The sequence below is a fragment of the Gadus chalcogrammus genome, chromosome 11 (genome assembly GCF_026213295.1).
Source record: "Gadus chalcogrammus isolate NIFS_2021 chromosome 11, NIFS_Gcha_1.0, whole genome shotgun sequence".
NCBI classification, from domain to species: domain Eukaryota; kingdom Metazoa; phylum Chordata; class Actinopteri; order Gadiformes; family Gadidae; genus Gadus; species Gadus chalcogrammus.
This window is the reverse complement of record NC_079422.1, coordinates 928,957-946,456: the sequence shown is the minus strand read 5'-3', so window position 1 is coordinate 946,456 and position 17,500 is coordinate 928,957. Positions and strand designations below refer to the sequence as shown.

Here is a 17,500-nt window from a genome sequence, read left to right as displayed (position 1 = left end):
AGATCGGGGCTTTACTGTATTATTATCATTACAACCAGATCAGTACATTACTTTATTATTATCATCACAATCAGATCAGTACTTTACTGTATTATTATCATTACAACCAGGTGACTACTCTACTGTATTATTATCATTACAACCAGATCAGTACTTTATCGAATTATTATCACTAAAATCAGATCAGTACTTTCTCCTGTGCAGTAAAGCCGTTTTATTGCTTTAAATCACTGGATCCTGGTCAGGAGTGAACGGTTGCTGTGGAAAGCTGGAAAGAGACTGGGGGCCCAGTCTGAGGACCTGAGGGAGGTCAGGGAGGCGGGGCTACACTGCAGGGGATCTCTTTCCTGGGAACCACAGGGGGAACACTAGGTAGAAACACCCTCTTTTATCCATCACATCACAAACACACGCACGCACGCACGCACACACAAACACACACACACACACACACACACACACACACACACACACACACACACACACACACACACACACACACACACACACACACACACACACACACACACACACACACACACACACACACACAGCATGTACCTATTTTGTGCGGACCTGACGAGTATGAAAGAGGACCCCATGGGGGGGTTGCTCTATCATGCCGTCTGATAGGAGCTGATGAACAGCTCAGTGTAGCAGAACAGAGGAGTCCTGTTGCCCCACTGCTGTCTACCATTCATTACAAATGCAAGATGGCACGCAGTGTCTGACTGTTTTGGGTCGTAATAACGGTGGTGGCTTGGTGTTTCCTCTTAGTTCCTGCTATTCAGGGTGTGTGTGTGAACAATTCCACTACTACTATTGTGGGACATGTAGGCCGTAGCCGGGGCCCAGTGAGGTAGTGCGCCCTTCCGGCGGCTCGTTGTCTCTGTGTTGTCGTGTTCACCATATGCAGGGAGAGTTGCCTTCAGGACATACAGGAGGAAGAAACAACTAGACAAGAGAACTTGCTTCTGCATGAACAGATTCTTTGGACATCTGTAGTGCCTCTGAATCTGTGGGACTCCTCATGAGAAGAAGCATTGTCGGATGTGTCATTCAGCGTGTCGGAAGACATATTGGCAGTGTTGATGCATCAAGTAATAAGTTGTAACTTCGATCGAATTGAATGTGTAGTGCTCCAGACGTGATGTCATGGTTTTCAGGCTGTCTCGTAGAAGTGATGCGGTAGCCGACGTGGCGACGTGGCGGCGTGGCGGCGGCTGCAGAGCTGTGGTTGTGTTCCAGCGACCGGGGGAACTCTGAGGGAGGTGGGGGCTACGGTGCTAGGATGCTGCAGGCACTGCTCAATGTGGGTCAGGAGAAGCACTGCTCTCTCCTCTCCTCTTCCTACCTCTGTATTCTATTGCTTCTCCCCCCTCACTCTCTCGCTGCCCTCCGCTCTCGTCGCACCCCCCTCGCTCTCCCTCCGCTGCTCTCTTTCTCCCCTCATAATCTATTTCTTCCATCCTTCCTCACTTGGTTCGTTATTTACTGTTCTTACTCTCTCTCCTATCACCTCTCATTTTCGTTCCTCTCATCCTTTTCTCTCCTCTCTTATGTTCCTATGTCCTCTCTTCCCCTAGCCACCATCTCCTCTGTTCTTCCATTCTCTCTATTCTTTACCCCCAATCTCTTCTTTGGTCTTCTCTCCTCCTCTTTTTCCTTTCCTCTCGTCTCATCTCATCTCATCTCCCCAAGTCTCATCTCCCCTCCTCTCCTCTCCTCTCCTCTCCATCCCTCTCCTCTCCTCTCCCTTCCTCTCCTCTCCTCTCCTCGCCTCCTCCTCTTCCTCTCCGCTCCTCTCCTCCCTCCTCTCCTCTCCTCTCCTCTCCTCTCCTCTCCTCTCCTCTCCTCTCATATGTATGGCTGTGTGTGACTCCCTCTGTTCCCCAGACTCCTTTGTTAGTTGCCCTTGGGGTTGGTGCAGCTGACCAATGGAAGCCTTGTTGCTCCTTGTTTTTGGTTGCAGAGCGACCTTGTCAAAGTCATAGTGGTGGTGAAAGAGACAACATAACAGTCTTAACATGACAAGACTGTGCTGCCTGCTACAAGCAACCATCCTCCTCACCCTTCCATCATGTGAAAAACCTATTTTACTGTCAGCAGACACGACCCATTCCTCTCAATGGACCAGGGATGGTTGTCAGATGGATGGATGGTGTCTCATGCCCTTTATTTCTGGCTAATAAACAACCCAGAGATCCACGGAGCTCAGATGCGCCTGAAGGAGCAGAGCAGGCATCGTGGGGAAGAGACAGAGTGATGTCGTCCCCAGCAGAGTGCTATCCGAGGGAGAGGGGTATTCATGAGAGAAATCAATGTAACAGGGGTGCTGGAGTATTTCTGCACGGTTGCATAACATAGCATAACATAGGAGCCCCCCCACATAGATCCTGGGGTTGAGGAGGGTATGTTTTTTCTGGGTAGGGGCACAGTGCCGGCCCAGGCCGACAGAGACAGGGCTCGGCTGTGGCTCACAGCCTGGGGACAGTTTGAGGCTTCAGAGTTACCGTCTCATCTGCATGTTCATCAGCACTACCAGGGACCGCGGTGCAGACCTCTGCAGATCAGGCTAGCGCTCTTTGTAGCAAATTCTCTGTCAAGTAAAATGCTGATAACATTAAACATCCTCAACCTGGTTTTGTTTTCGCGTTTTTGTGTTTTTTAATATTTTGTAACCAGGTTGCAAATGCCAAACACAATCATTGCTATACACATTAAATCAAATGATATTATTACTTCTAATAGTAATAATACTAATACTACAACTATTATTTATTGTCCTTACAGTAGTTTCAGTAGTCACTCTCTGTACGGGCCACTCTGTTGGCGTCACTCTGGTTTCTGGTTACTATATGTCTTGTTGGCCAGAGTGTTCAGAGAGACAGGAGCATGACAGCCTCAGGGACAGTCACACCGTCAAGCTCTCACTTCACTGTTCTGGGTGGTGCATGGCTGCAAGACGCACGCTCACTCACGCACACACACACACACACACACACACACACACACACACACACACACACACACACACACACACACACACACACACACACACACACACACACACACACACACACACACACACACACACACGTGCAGTTTCATGTGTGAATCTCTCAGTTCACTGTTCTGAGTTTTGGCTCGATGCACATAGTACACACTATTCTGGATATGATGAATGCATGATTATTGTTCTTACAATGTTCTATATTTCTTTTTTCCTCCCTTCAGATTACTTCGTGGGGTTCATGGATGTTCTGAGCCAATCAGAAATGATCCCTCATGAACTACAGGGAGCTCCTTCATTGAGCTGGTGGGACTCAATCCTCTGTAGTCTGGCATCTGAGGCCTGAGAACAGTAGAGAATCAGTAGGGACGACCAACACAACACCCTGGACCCAGCCAGTAACGGTACAAAGACGGGAGACACGCAACATACACGACAATCTGATTGAAAGCTTCAACAGGCTGTGCACGCACGTTTGACAATGAAATCCAACCATGAGCGTAACAACGGATGCCTGCCTCCTAAGAAGCGTGAGATGCTGTCTCTGGAGCACAGGCCTGTGGCGGTGGCCACGGCGCCACAGGCCCCGCTGGCCCTCCCTCCCGAGGCCCTCCACACAGAGAACCTGGCCTGGCTCGCCAGTGTTGCCACCGAGCGCTGCAAGTCCCGGGATGCAGAGAGTCACGGGTATCCCATCTCCTCCTCCTCCTTGTCGGTCCTGGCAGACACCTCCTCCGCATCCCCCGTCATTCCTTCTGCGGTCGGGCCGCTTTCCGTGCCCCTAGCCTCCCTTCCGACCGTGTACCCCAGCAGCCTCCCCCAGCAGCCCGGGACCATCCAGTACGCCCAGCTCACTCCCAACGTCCAGTTCATCAGCTCCGGGCCCTACGCCGGCTACATCTCATCCCACATCCTCTCTGCCAACCCGGCCCCTACCACCAACAGCTCGGTGGGGCCCCGGCATCATCTGGACGGCTACACCACCGCCATCATCTCTCCCGGCGTCAAAGGGGAGCAGCAGCAGCAGTTCCAGATCGGCCTCTCCTCCGCCGACCTTACCACCGTGTCCATGGCCGGTTCAACGCAGGTCACCGGCCAGTACATCCACCTGGACAGCAGGACGGCCCTGCCCATGGCCGGGGGAACCGTCTCCTCCCAAGCAGGTCACCTACCCCTCCAGCTCCACACGCACCAGACCGTCCTCCCACAGACCCTCACCTTTGCCCCCTCCCAGCTGGTGGTCCAGTACAGCGACGGCTCGCTGGTGAAGAAAGTGGAGGGCCACGGCAAGGCACTGCTCAACGGAGAAGGGGAGCTGCTGAAGCAGGCCGGGGCCACGGCTCAGACGCTGAACCACCACCAGCAGGTCCAGAGCTACGAGGCTCGACACATCCTCCTCCCTGCGGACTATGCCCAGAACCACAGCGGGCTGCAGACCTCCCTGGTGCTGGTGGCCCAGCAGCCAACTGCTGAGCCAGAGGCCAGCTCCAACAAGCTGTCCCTGCTGCACAAGGAGAAGGGCGGGATCTGCCTGGGGAAGCCCGTCCACAGGACGTCCGCCTCATACGCCTCGGAGGTATTGAAGTCTTCCGGCCCGCAGAGAGTCCTTCAGACTGGCATGTCCCCGGAGGAGATGCCCGCCAGCCTCTACACCTCCACACAGCCTTCCATCATCGGCTACATCTCCAGCGGCGGCCACCAGCATGCCGTTAGCTACCACGGCACCCTACCTCAGCACCTGGTCATCCCCAGTGGGCAGTCACTCCTCATCCCAGTCAGCGGGACCTCCAGCGGTGTGAGCTCCGCCATGGAGCAGGAGGTCAGCCACAAGCTGAAAGCCACCACCACCACCACCCACATCTCCACCACCATGCCCCACGCCTACCTGGCCACAGCGCTGTCGAAGTGTGAGGTGCTCAGCTCTGAAGGGCACCAGCTGCCCCCCACCATTACCCAGGCATCGCCGCTGCCCCACCCCATTCTGCCCTCCATCCCAGCTCCATCTCCGGTTCCAACCTCCCCTGTAACTGCGCCGGCTCCTGCCCCGGTCCCTCCCGCAGGCACCGCCGCCCCATCCTCGTCCCCCGTGGCGCTGCCTCCGTTCTTCATGCGCGGCTCCATCATCCAGCTGGCGGACGGGGAGCTGAAGCGGGTGGAGGACCTGAAGACGGAAGACTTCATCCAGAGCGCTGAGATCAGCAGTGAGCTGAAGATCGACTCCAGCACGGTGGAGCGCATCGACGACGGGCAGACGCCCAACGCCGTGGTCATCCAGTTTGCCGTGGGAGAGCTCAAAGCGCAGGTATACCGGGGGGTATTTCACACATTATCATTTTCTGATGGTATTAATTCTAAGGCTCAATTTGTAGGATGAATGAAATGCCAGTAGGTTTGTATTAGGTGTCTGGTTCTGTCCCGTTCTGTTGCCACATTAGAAGGCTCTGTGCCTTAATTATAAAATGACATCAATTATCTCTTTGTAATCTATTTTTCAAAAAGTGCTTCGTCTTGTTATAATTAAGTTTGGACAAATGCTTTTAGTCCTTTAAAGTAAATGACCCTTTAGATCAGTCGCTCAGGCAGTATTCAGCCACAGAAAGTGGTTGTGTGTATTTGTGAGTGGCTGTGCGTGTGGAGATTAGGGGTACCATCAAACACCTCAGAAAAAACTCATTCATGAGTGGCAATTTAACATGTGTGTGTGAATTGCGTATAAGCCATGTATTGTGATGGGATACAAATTAACCTGTTGTGGGTGTGTGTGTACCATCCAGGTATGTGTGGAGGTGTTGCTGGAGTACCCCTTCTTCGTGTTTGGCCAGGGCTGGTCATCCTGCAGCCCAGACCGGACCACCCGGCTGTTCGAGCTGTCCTGTGCCAAGCTGTGTGTGGGTGACGTCTGTGTGTCGCTCACCCTGAGGGGCCTCAGGAACGGCTCGGTCGCCAGCCCCCATCCGACCGGAGGGGGTGCCAAACTGAGGACCGCCTCCCCCGAGCCCCCGCCGGGCGGCACGGACACGGCCCCGCCGCGCGGCACGGACACGGCCCCGCCGCAATGCCACACGCTGGGCCCCCGTGCTGCAGGGGGCAGCAGCGGCAGGCTGCTGATGAAGGCGGCCGTGGAGAAGCCCCAGGGCAACGGGACGACGGGAACAGGAGGTCAGCGCGTGCCGACCGGACCGGAGGTGTTCCCTTGGCCGGTCGGGGGAGGGGCGGGAGCAGTGCTGAAGAGCAGGGAGGAGGCGCACACCTCAGGGAACGGAGACGTCAGACACAGACGGGCGCACACGGACCACCTCTCTCCTGCTCCTCCTCCTGCACCTCCTCCTCCTCCACCTCCTCCTCTTCCTCCTCCGTCCGATGCCATCACCATGGAAACGCAGAGACCATCCTCGGGCCGTAAGCGGCGCTGGTCCGCTCCGGAGAGAGAGCAGACAGACAGGAGGGAGGAGGCTTCTCACCACGCTCTGCCCCAGCCCTCCTTCCTACCCCAGGAGATGAAGATCAGCATCGAGGGGCGCTCCAGTGCAGGGAGCTGAACGCAGAGGAGGACAGAGGATACATGAAGGACAAGAGGCCGTCTGATTGGTATATCAACACGGCTCCAGTCATCGCTGTCATTGTCTGTCTTCATCCAGACTACTGTGATATAGGCTTAGTTTACACCATATCTACAGGTTCATGTTCCATCCACGCCTGCACTCCACAGCGCAGTGCTGCGCCCTAGTGTACGGCGCCACATCGAGGGCAGTGCAATCTATCTTGAGTGAAGTGTGACTGGGGTGCACAAAGTCTGACTGGCAGCCGCCCATCCAGGCAGCGTTTGGCTGAGTTCCTTTGTGTCAGGTCAGTTATTAATGCCCTTCGTCTTGGGATTCACCCTGAAGAGTGAGGTTCAATGCACCGGCTCCCTTTTTCTTTTTCATTTGCCCTGGGGCAGACCCCAACTAAGAGAGCACATAGACATCTGGTATGATCCCCGGTTTTGGCGAGTATATCTCCTCCTGTTTGTCTCATGTTGTGTTTCATGTTGTCTGAGTCTAGGATAAAGTCCAGAGATAAAGGGAAACTGCTTTGTTTATAACCATGGAAACACTCGCTTATCAACAATCCCCGCCATAGCGCTGATGTTTCCTGCATCTGATGCATTGGTAGAATTACTTTCTTCTCTCTTTCCTCATCATTTAAATTATGACCTTTTTTTCTTCTTTTCTGGTGTATCTTTCACATTAATGTGGAGGGGTGTGCCAGTGGTTGGGTGTGTTGTATGGGCCATCAGGTAAACAGTGTGTCATAGTGGAGCAAGTGTCAGGTCTTTGGCCAGTGGCTATGGCTGAGACCGTCTTTAAAGATAGCAGGTGCCTAGGTTGGGAAGGCTTGATTGTACCCATCCATTTGTCCAGAGTTGACTCACAGAGGTGATGCATGTGTCTGTGTTTCGCCTAATAAAGAATACATAATCTCCATGCTTGTAATTTCATGTGAATGCTTTTGTAATCCCTGGGTTGCAGTTGTACAGAGATTATATGCATCATCAGAAGTCCTCAATTTCATAGTACTACTCTATTGATCCCCAGTTCCTATATCATCTGTCATTGTTAGAGAAAACTCAATGGTCTCAAACCTCAACCTTAATCTTGAGCAATTAATCAACTTCATCTGTTTTTTTAAATATGCTCATGGATTAATTGATGAAAATGTTATATTATATTACTTCCCAAACTATTCAAATATTGTAAGAAATAGCCAATTGTTAAATTGTGATATTCTTTGGTTTTGGTTGTCATAATCTTCTCAAGCAGGGAACTGCACTTCTCTGCTGGTCAGACTCGCTTGTCTAGCTTTGTGGTGGTGGAAACCGAGCATGCCAATTTCTTTACAATAGAGCCAAAACCAACATTTTACAGTTCATACTCAGGAACAGTGTGTACAATCTTTGTCAGTATGCTGGTGTGTATCTGTGTTTGTGTGTGTGTGTTTGTGAGAGTGTCTGACTTGTCTGTCGGTCTCCGTTTGAGGGCCTGTGTGTGTAAACATGAGTGTGTGTCATAAGAGAAGCACTTCTATTCACTTTGTTTGTAAATGGAAATATGAACTGACTGTTTAATCTAGTCCTGTCCTGCTCATCTATCATGCTGATGTATTGGGTACTCTGGCACACAGTGTGCTCTGTACGTTCAGATAGCTCTTTTTAATTGTTTGTCAGATGACTGACAAGTTACATTTTTACAAGGTGAGAGTGAAAGGAACATCACATATAGATCACGTTGTTTAGATACAGTTTAAAAGCACAGAACAAATCCCATATGCAGCCTATGAACGAGCCACAAGACCTCCTTATCAAATCAAATCATTCCATGAGCTTACCCGTTTCACAGAGTCCTGCAACCATTTACTCTCAGTTCACTTATTGATCCGATGTATAGGAATGTGTTACAGTCATATAAACAGGTTACAGTCCACAAGGGGGATAAAAAAAGTCATTTTTCCAATTTATTTCTCTTGCACATTGTAAAAAATATTTCATATAAGAATATTATAAAATATTCAGTTAATCATGATAGCCATACTGTATATGTGTTCAAATCATCAAAACTCATACGTTGTATTACCCAGACTGTTGTGTTTTTGCTCAGGCTAAACACTGCCTTGTGACTGTTTTCCCCAACGATATGTAGTTTAACTGTTGCTATCACGACGTTGTGCCGTTGTTAACTCAAATATGTCTACGAGACGACTATTTCCTCTTGATACGCTTGAGAAAATGAGATCTGACAAAAATACTTTTATTCCAGATGGAAGTTCACACTTGGGCCCTTGAATCAACCTCAATTGTAAACGTACCCTCTATCTCTACGGTGGACCTGCCTCCTTGGTCCCTAGGTCCACCTTGAAGTCTGTTGTGATTCTGAGTGTTGTGCGTGAGCACCACCTGCTGGTTCTCTAAGGGAACAGTACTTTGGACACTGTCGTGTGAACACCATCTGTTGGTTCTCTAGGGAACAGCACTTTGGCCAGTGTCGTGTGAGCACCACCTGCTGGTTCTCTAAGGGAACAGCACTTTGACCTGTGTCGTGTGAGCACCACCTGCTGGTTCTCTTAGGGAACAGCACTTTGGCCAGTGTCGTGTGAGGAGCACCACCTTCTGGTTCTCTAAGGGAACAGCACCTTGCCAGTGTGGTTGGTACGAGTTGTATTCATCGTGGTGGCCATGATAGACGATCATTCTTGTATTGTACAGACATTGTTGATTGCCTAAGTCTTCCAAGAGTTAGGGTTAGGGTTAGTGTTAGGGTTAGTAAAGATATTCTTGACGTAATTTAGGAGGATAGACACTAGTAAACATTTTTCCCATTTTACAGCAGACAGTGAATATCTGGTAAAGTAAAGGTTTACATCTGAGACCAACTAAATCGCTTGGTTGTACCCCCCCCCCCCCCCCCCCCCCCCCCCCCCACACACACACACACACATTTGACACACAGGAACGTGACCTGAGATTCCTTTATTTGCACCAGCTCAAACAACCAGGACACAATGGATTAAAATACTTACGATTTTTTAAATGGGTCAGTGAGTCTGTTGGATAAATCTCATATGTCTTGTATACACGATGAATAATGTTAAAATATTTTGATGGTGTTAACGTTTGCTATTAAGAAAAATGTTAAATCCTTATTTCAAATGTTTGCTTTACATTTATTCAAATTTATTGAAAGAAATAAAGAGTATAAATACGATTGTTGCAGGCAGCTTTCTTGTGTGATGGGAAGAAGAGGGGCCTTGTTTGATCTGTGTAGACCCCATCGTCTGACAGGCTGTTCTGTGAGCCTGAAACAAAAATGTATCAGATATTGGTCATAAGCATGCTGATGCAGATAACAACACAAGACGCAAAGGCAAAATGGGGAATGAGAAAACGGGGAACAAACCACAGGTGAAAGCATGAACTACCGAGGAGACTGGGGTGACATCTAGGTAAGAAGAGTGGGGTTAACACTGAGTAGGAGGAAGCAGTGACATCAGGCTTTCTTTTAAGGTGAGATCTATTTAAAGAAGTATTTGCACAAGCAGCACCTTTTAGACGATGAAGACCATCAAGACACGGTGAGCTTAGCCTGGAGCTTTGTTAATTGCATGATTGATAACATCAATGATTGACTGGAGGCCAAATGATCACCATTTGACCATTAGGAATTTAATCCAGGAGTTTAATTAGAAGGACTCATTATAGTGTGTGAAAAATATGCATGTGCCCATTCCTCCCTTCTTACCGTGGACACAGTAAGAGGTTTTTCGAGGACAGCTCTCGGTTCAGCAGGTCTGCCTGCAACTGAGCTGTCTGAGATGAACGCCATCTAGCGGAGACTAATAGATTTGCAATGAGGTAATGAGATCTGAACAAACACATGCTAGATTCATCACCCTATCACCTTGACGCCAGAGCAGCCAACGATTAGAATGTTTGAATGCGTATAGAATATAATATAATAGAATAATCTTTATTGTCATTGTACAAGACAACGGAATTTTGTAGCAGTCCTCTGCATATTCAATGCAGCTGATACAAAGACAACGGACATTTCCGCATTTGAACATTATACTTGAACTATTGCATCACTTATTCATCTTTGTAGTTTAGAATGAGTTGAATCACTTCTACAAGAGATTCTGAATAATTTTCTACCTGGAGGTGCACTTGCTCCACGGAGCAGGAGATGGCTCTTGTGGCATCCTGAAGCCCAGCATGGCGTTAACATACATGGAGCTTATTTCACTCAATTACCGAAGTAGGGTAGACTGAGTACAGTTGGATACACGTTTACTTTTACCAGCTTCCTCACACAAATTAGACTATTAAAAGACACCAAAAAAGAAATTATTTAGACTTAACATATTTTCAGAGTGTGTGCCAAAATATAACCAAGGATTTATATCTTGAAGGTGTCTAATTTTTATACAATCAATCAAATAAAAAAAGTGCACTTTTGTCTCAACTGTACCCTCGCTGAAAAATGGTAGGGTACAGTTGAGACAGTCGCGGGTACAGTTGAGACTCCATTGAAAACAATGGAAATGTGACATGCCAGTCTTTGCAGTCTTTGTCTTTGTATTTAAATCATTGAAATAATTATGTGTTCATGTGTTTTTCTAATGTATTAGGTTAAATACCATAGACTACAACCCATAAGTCTATAATCAATGTCATTTACATCACACCATCTATTAATAGCAGGGTAAAGCAAACAACAAACATCCACTTTTTAAGCTTAGCCTAGGCTACATTTATTAATTTTTTCAACTCATCAATGTCATCATATAATATTAAAAAACTAGTTAAACAAATAACTTATAACAAATATAATAACAAATATAATAACAACAATTGAATCTAATTGTGATTCAAACCCTGTTGTCATAAACGGGCAAGCGCTTCACATGTAACGCAACGGAGTTCTAGGTCGGGTACAGTTGAGACGATGTGTCTCAACTGTCCCCCGATGACCTCCTGGCACATTACACAGTATTACGTAATGCCCTTCAATGCAACTATGCCATGCAATATATCCATTTTTAGAGCACAAACTAACGTTTACAAATATGCAACATTACTTTTTGAGTCACGAAGGGGTAAGAAGGTATTCATTGCGAAATGGACATGGTGAAGTCAAAATCTTACCTGCAAAAACAGACTTTTGCCGATAACTTCGTAGCGGAGCCACACACAGAGTTCAAATCTCCCACGCTGAAAGAGGACGTCTATACGCATGTGCAGAGCAAAAATCAGCGCGATGCATGTTTGCGCACTAAAGATATTACGGATGTCTCAACTGTACCCTGTACTCAACTGTACACAGTCTACCCCTGACGAGAAACCACCAGTTCAGCAGGAAAACAATTAAGAAAATATCACATGATCAGTATCAACTGAAAATATACATAGAGCGAAACCAAATCTTAAACTTAAATAACTAAATAAATGGATTAAACTTGCAATAGTTTCATTTAATCAATGTAATTGTTTTGGTTTGGTTCAATATATGATGGAAGATAAAGGCTTTAACCTACCTTACCTAAACAGTGGAAAGCTGCAAGTCTGGGGAAGAAATCTCTTTATTACAATGTTTCCATTTGTTTGCACATTAAAAAAAAAAGGGAGTGTATGTGTAAATGTAATCATGAGACATAGAATATATTCGTTTTGAGGATAACATTTACTTTGCTGGTAGGCTGAGCCACCTCTCTCGGAGTCATTGCAGTGGTGAAACACTTTCGTACACACACACCAGTAAGTGGCAGAATATACACATATTTACACTGAAGAGATAACCTGTTGGTGACGTGAAGATCATGGACATATTAGGGATGTACACTCCGTTCATTATCCACATTGAAGCATCATTATTCAAAGGGCAGTTTATTTCCAACACAATCCATCCAAATATTCGACCCACATTTAAGGTTAAGTATTTACAAACATTATGAATTATTTAAAAGCTATACATAGGATAGGATATTGTGCCTATAGACTGACCTATATTCACAATATGTGCACATACTAAAATGTGAAGGAAGATCAATTGAGCTCCATGCTGAAGATGTGGGCAACATAAAGGTAACTTATTGCAAATCAATTTCTTCATGCTTCATATCTTTACTTCTCTTCGCCAAAAGTAAGTCAGGGTAGATTTTATTTGAACAGTTAATCTTGCAGCAATGTTGCCTAACATAATATCGTTCAATCAATTATATACAGAAAGAATGGAAACATTAAGCTCTAATAAAAAAATGCCAGTGTAAACAAGCTTCACTATCACGCAACCTTCAAATATTGCACATACATTCATAAATATACTTAAATCCCGTGCTTGTGTCTGTGTAGATGTACATTTCCATATGGTCAAGTACAACTAATTCAATTACAATGAGATTACATTTAAACAGACTGAAGAGATAATGCACACATGTACACAAACGCACGCACGCACGCACGCACGCACGCACGCACGCACGCACGCACGCACGCACGCACGCACGCACGCACTCACGCACACACACACACACACACACACACACACACACACACACACACACACACACACACACACACACACACACACACACACACACACACATACACGCACACACACAATTCCCCTTTCTTTGTTACTCACTTTTGTAGGCGCACATAGCAAAAAACCATAAGGGAAATCAAACATTCAACTCGTGTGTTCGCATTGTGTTTGGAACAATGTCCCTTCTGTCTTCATTGCGGCCACATCTTCCACGGAGCTCCTCCTCATTGTAGTCTGGAGAATCAATTAACACACAGTCTGCTACACATGCCTCTTCAATCTCCAGAGAAGCCCTGGCTCCATATGGATCTGCTTGGATTCCTTCGTCAGGTTGTCTGGGGCTGCTGTCTTTACTCAAACTGTCCTTCCAGGCCATTTGTTTTGTGCAAACAGTGGTGGGTTGGAGGATGGAGGAGTTATAGATATGGAGGGTGAAGACGTTTGGATCCACCTGCAGACCCCTGACTGAATTTTGTCAAAAAAAGTAAAAGCACCCCATGGTCCAGTCCTCCAATCTGCAGCTCTTGTCTCAGGCATCTGCTGATTGGTCAGATGTGAGCTGCTCCCGGTCGCTGATGTCATCATCAACCGGAGGTCGTGCTCGATCAAAGAAGCCACACTAGAGAGAGAAACAGACAGCAACTTGTCTGAATGGTACAGGCTGAAGCCACACTCGAGAGAGAGAAACACACTGCAACCTGTCTAAACGGAACAGGCTGAAGCCACACTAGAGAGAGAAACACACTGCAACCTGTCTGAACGGTACAGGCTCAGGAATATAGCTGTACAGCTGGAAGATGGTGTGTGTATGTTTCATTTGGATTTTGTGTCTGTGGGTGGATGTGTAAGTGTTTGTGTGCATGCATGTGTCGGCCTTCTGTCATTTTGATTGTGCATTACCTTCCACATGACTAGCGTAAGCATGGCTAGCACCAGCAGTCCCAGCAGTATGGCCAGGATAATGACCCACAATGGAACAGCGAAAGACACGTCAGGTGTCCCCCACAACACCAGGGTCCCCATCTGACAGAGACACACAGGGTCAGAAAGTGGATACACCATAGACTATAGATTTGCTCTTACATATGCGTCTGGCCCCCCTCCCCCTTTTCACCAACATCCATGATGGCCCCTGCTGCTATGTCTCAGGTTTGGTTGCAGGTCTGCTCAAGTCAAGAGACCTTTTGGTCTATGCCTGTTAATAACGGCCCTTGCAAATGGAAAATGAACTGATAGGTTCCACACTCTAATATGCATTTGTGAGTTGCTTTGCCTATGTCAGGCTTGTCCAATGCCAAAACTTTGATCCTCGGCCACTTTTGAATGCTACTGGTCAGTTTGTATTCACCCAGACCCCCACACAGACAGAACCAAAGCTTACCGAGGTGCTCTGGTGGGGAAGGCTTGTGGGCTGGATGCGGTAGGGCAGGGCGGTTACCATGAAGGAGACGGTGGAGTTCAGGAGGTAGGGGTCATTACGCCGCTGAAGGAGGACATTTTGTTGTGTTGGTAGACCAGCGGGAAAGAAAATAGAACATTTTGTCAAATCCTTTTTATTTTTGCCCTTAGAGTAAGAAATTGCAAAAGAGATAAATAAAGCGGGAAGAGAAAGACAGAGTGAGAGCAAGAGAGAGATACAAAGAGAAGGAACAGCTTTAACTCCATCCCATACAAAACACATGTCCCGAACCTACCTGTAGGAAGGTGTGGGCCCAGAGCCTGGAGCGGATCTTCACCACCGCGCTCTGACCCCGGTCCAGACGCCCCACCACACACAGGATCTGCAGGCAGATGATGTTGCTGCAGTTCTAACACAGGAGAGACCCAGGGAAAGAGAGAAGTCAGCGAGGGGGCCGTGTTGGAGGACAGTATGGTCGAGCAATGAACTCTGAAGAGGGCGGATCTATTCCTAAAGCCTACCAGTGTCTTGCTGCTGTAGTCGTGCTCGCTGGTCACCGAGCGTCTGTGGCGACGAGAGGAACCGTTCCTCAGGAAACCTAACAACTCAGGGGTGTCCTGGAGGGCAGAGAGCTGAGAGAGAGAGCGAGAGTAAGAGCGAGAGATAGAGAGAGAGAGAGAGAGAGAGAGAGAGAGAGAGAGAGAGAGAGAGAGAGAGAGAGAGAGAGAGAGAGAGAGAGAGAGAGAGGGGGGGGAGAGAGAGAGAAAGAGAGAGAGAGAGAGAGAGAGAGCAAGCAAAGGAGTAAAATGGATATCTGGACCATAGATGTAAACACATGAAGTAAAAACTGGCAATGAATTCCATTTTTTCAATCTTAAGGAGAGGGCAATTGTGCTCATCATACTGATTGAAAAGAAACCTGAGCCATTGGTATGCTGGTTCCAATATTACTACTCTAATCATGGTTTACTCTCAACCCATCTTAATCCTCATGATTTTAGCACACCCAGTATTGCTCCCCAAACACACATCACAGCCACAGGCAGCCCCAAGCTAGACAATAACTGCAAAACGAACATCATCAATGAAACATCGTTCCATTTACCCAGTGAAAAACAGGCATATCAAAGCCCTGTTTAGAAAGCCCTGTTCTAGACCCATTAAAAGTCCACTTGATACACATTCTATGTTCCCCAAACGCACCATTTCCTACCATGCACTCACAGCGTGAGGGCCATGCCAAACCACTGTGGTACATCCACTCTACAAAACACGTGGTGGTCTGGCCGTTAAGAAGAAGCCACTAAAAAGGAGAAAAACCTTCTACAGACCAGTGGAGGCTTCTCCAGTGAGGAGAGGGAGGAAGATCCTCCTTAACATTTTTGAGGATACAAAGATGTAGATTGTCCAGACTACTTTAATGAATTAAAGCCCTTAAATAGGAATACTTTAATACCTTTGTATGTTATGTTTGTTTCCCTGGGTAAAGGGACATTAGCACCCCCTATCGCCTGTTGACAATTACTTCAGGGAGGATGTTTCTCCCTCAGCCTCCATTGACTCCCATTCATTTCCCCGAAAGTGTTGGCGGCCGGTGAATAACATGGAGTTCAATGGGAGTGGGTGTGACTAGCTAAAGGATCTGGATCCCGCCTACGTCTATTCACGAATAGGCTGAAGCCCTGGTTGCGCTATGAACCAATAAGCAGGAGTCCTGGCTGTGGAGCAGCCAGGGGCTGGGGTTATCCCCTCAAGTCTAGGCTACGAGAACCAACAAACCCGCTCAGGCGAATGCCTTGCTTCCACCGAGCGGTGCGCTACTGTTCGTTGCGGTACAGTGCAGCTCTGTTCGCTTATATTGACATTTCCATAGCCAGGGCTGCCTGTGGAGCCCGCGGGCTCCGCAGAAACAAGGCATTACAACTGAGCGGGTTAGGTGGAGTCCACGGCCGGGCAGGGCTACCCGCGGCCAGCCTGCGGAGCTCGCAACAGGGCTGCGGAGCCTGCGGCCGAGCTGCAGAGCCCGCAAGGAGGGTTGACTTGATCTATAAATGAAGTCCCTCAACCTTAATTGGCTAAACATCATGACCAATATTCTGAAACATCCATTAACATCCACATTTGCCTCAAACAATGTTAGGCTTACAGCCCATGCAAATAGTTGTGAAATAATGTTCTTGTTGTTCTTTAATTGTTTGTTACGCTGACCATTCTGTTTGATATTGTGGAAAGGATGTTAGTGAATGATTCAGAGCATGATGCATTTTAAATGGCATCACTTTTGGTCTTTTGTCTTCATTTTTCTCAAAACAATTGTAGCTGTTAATTCTAGCTACAATAATAGTCCACAGTCAACTCGTGTAGCAGCCATTTTAATCCGCTCTCAACAGCGTCACCATATCACATCGCCACACTGGCGGTCAACTCCTCCGGCACGCGCAAACGTACCTGCTGGCTGCGCGCTCACGAGTAAGACTTTAAAAGCAATACAACTACAAGAATAAAGGCGCCAACAAATTAAACTTAACAGTAGCTGAAAATAAACAAAGCCAAATTACTATATTACTAATAGCTTCAGTCATTGAGGGCAAAAATAGGCCCAATGCTAGGCCCAGATTTTTTTTATTTAGTTTTACTAATCAAGAGTAGGCCTTATTTGACTACTTGGCTTTGCATCCTTTCCTTCGGCCCTTGTAGTCCAAGACATGCTGCCCACCAGCTTTCAAAGTACAATGCTGCCACTGGTGGATTTGTATCAATTCACATAATTATCCCATCCTGCTATTTTGTAGTTCACCAAAACACCCTGAAACAACTTGAGTCTCACATTCTTATGCCACAATAGGCCACTAACAGTGCAAGCAGGCCAATGGCAACCAAGCGAGCAGTCCTTCCCTCCCTCACTTGAAAAACCACCAGCCGCCACTGGTACACACAGCATAAGCATATGACATATATAACAAACATCTTCAACTGCATTTTTAACTGGTGTGTATGGATGATGTTCTTTTT

At 47.4% G+C, this 17,500-nt stretch overlaps 2 protein-coding genes across 3 annotated transcripts in view; one reads left to right on the top strand and one right to left on the bottom strand.

Annotated features, from left to right (window-relative positions):
- Nucleotides 1–9,450, top strand: part of LOC130392514 (ataxin-1-like) — a 10,475-nt gene extending 1,025 nt beyond the window's left edge. The window contains exons 2-4 of one of the 2 annotated variants that reach the window (XM_056603038.1): nt 246–372; nt 3,238–5,315; nt 5,788–9,450. In XM_056603038.1, the coding sequence (XP_056459013.1) occupies nt 3,495–5,315; nt 5,788–6,552 (2,586 nt within the window). In that variant the 5' untranslated portion in view covers nt 246–372; nt 3,238–3,494 and the 3' untranslated portion in view covers nt 6,553–9,450. The remainder of the gene's footprint in view (nt 1–245; nt 373–3,237; nt 5,316–5,787) is intronic. The other variant, XM_056603037.1, reaches the window with a different exon arrangement.
- A 2,584-nt stretch (nt 9,451–12,034) lies between these two features.
- Nucleotides 12,035–17,500, bottom strand: part of LOC130392523 (integrin alpha-8-like) — a 55,734-nt gene continuing 50,268 nt past the window's right edge. Inside the window, exons 24-28 of the mRNA XM_056603061.1 lie at nt 15,010–15,120; nt 14,784–14,897; nt 14,471–14,572; nt 13,990–14,112; nt 12,035–13,708 (exon numbers count right to left, since the gene is read on the bottom strand). Of these exons, the coding sequence (XP_056459036.1) occupies nt 13,619–13,708; nt 13,990–14,112; nt 14,471–14,572; nt 14,784–14,897; nt 15,010–15,120 (540 nt within the window). The 3' untranslated portion in view covers nt 12,035–13,618. The remainder of the gene's footprint in view (nt 13,709–13,989; nt 14,113–14,470; nt 14,573–14,783; nt 14,898–15,009; nt 15,121–17,500) is intronic.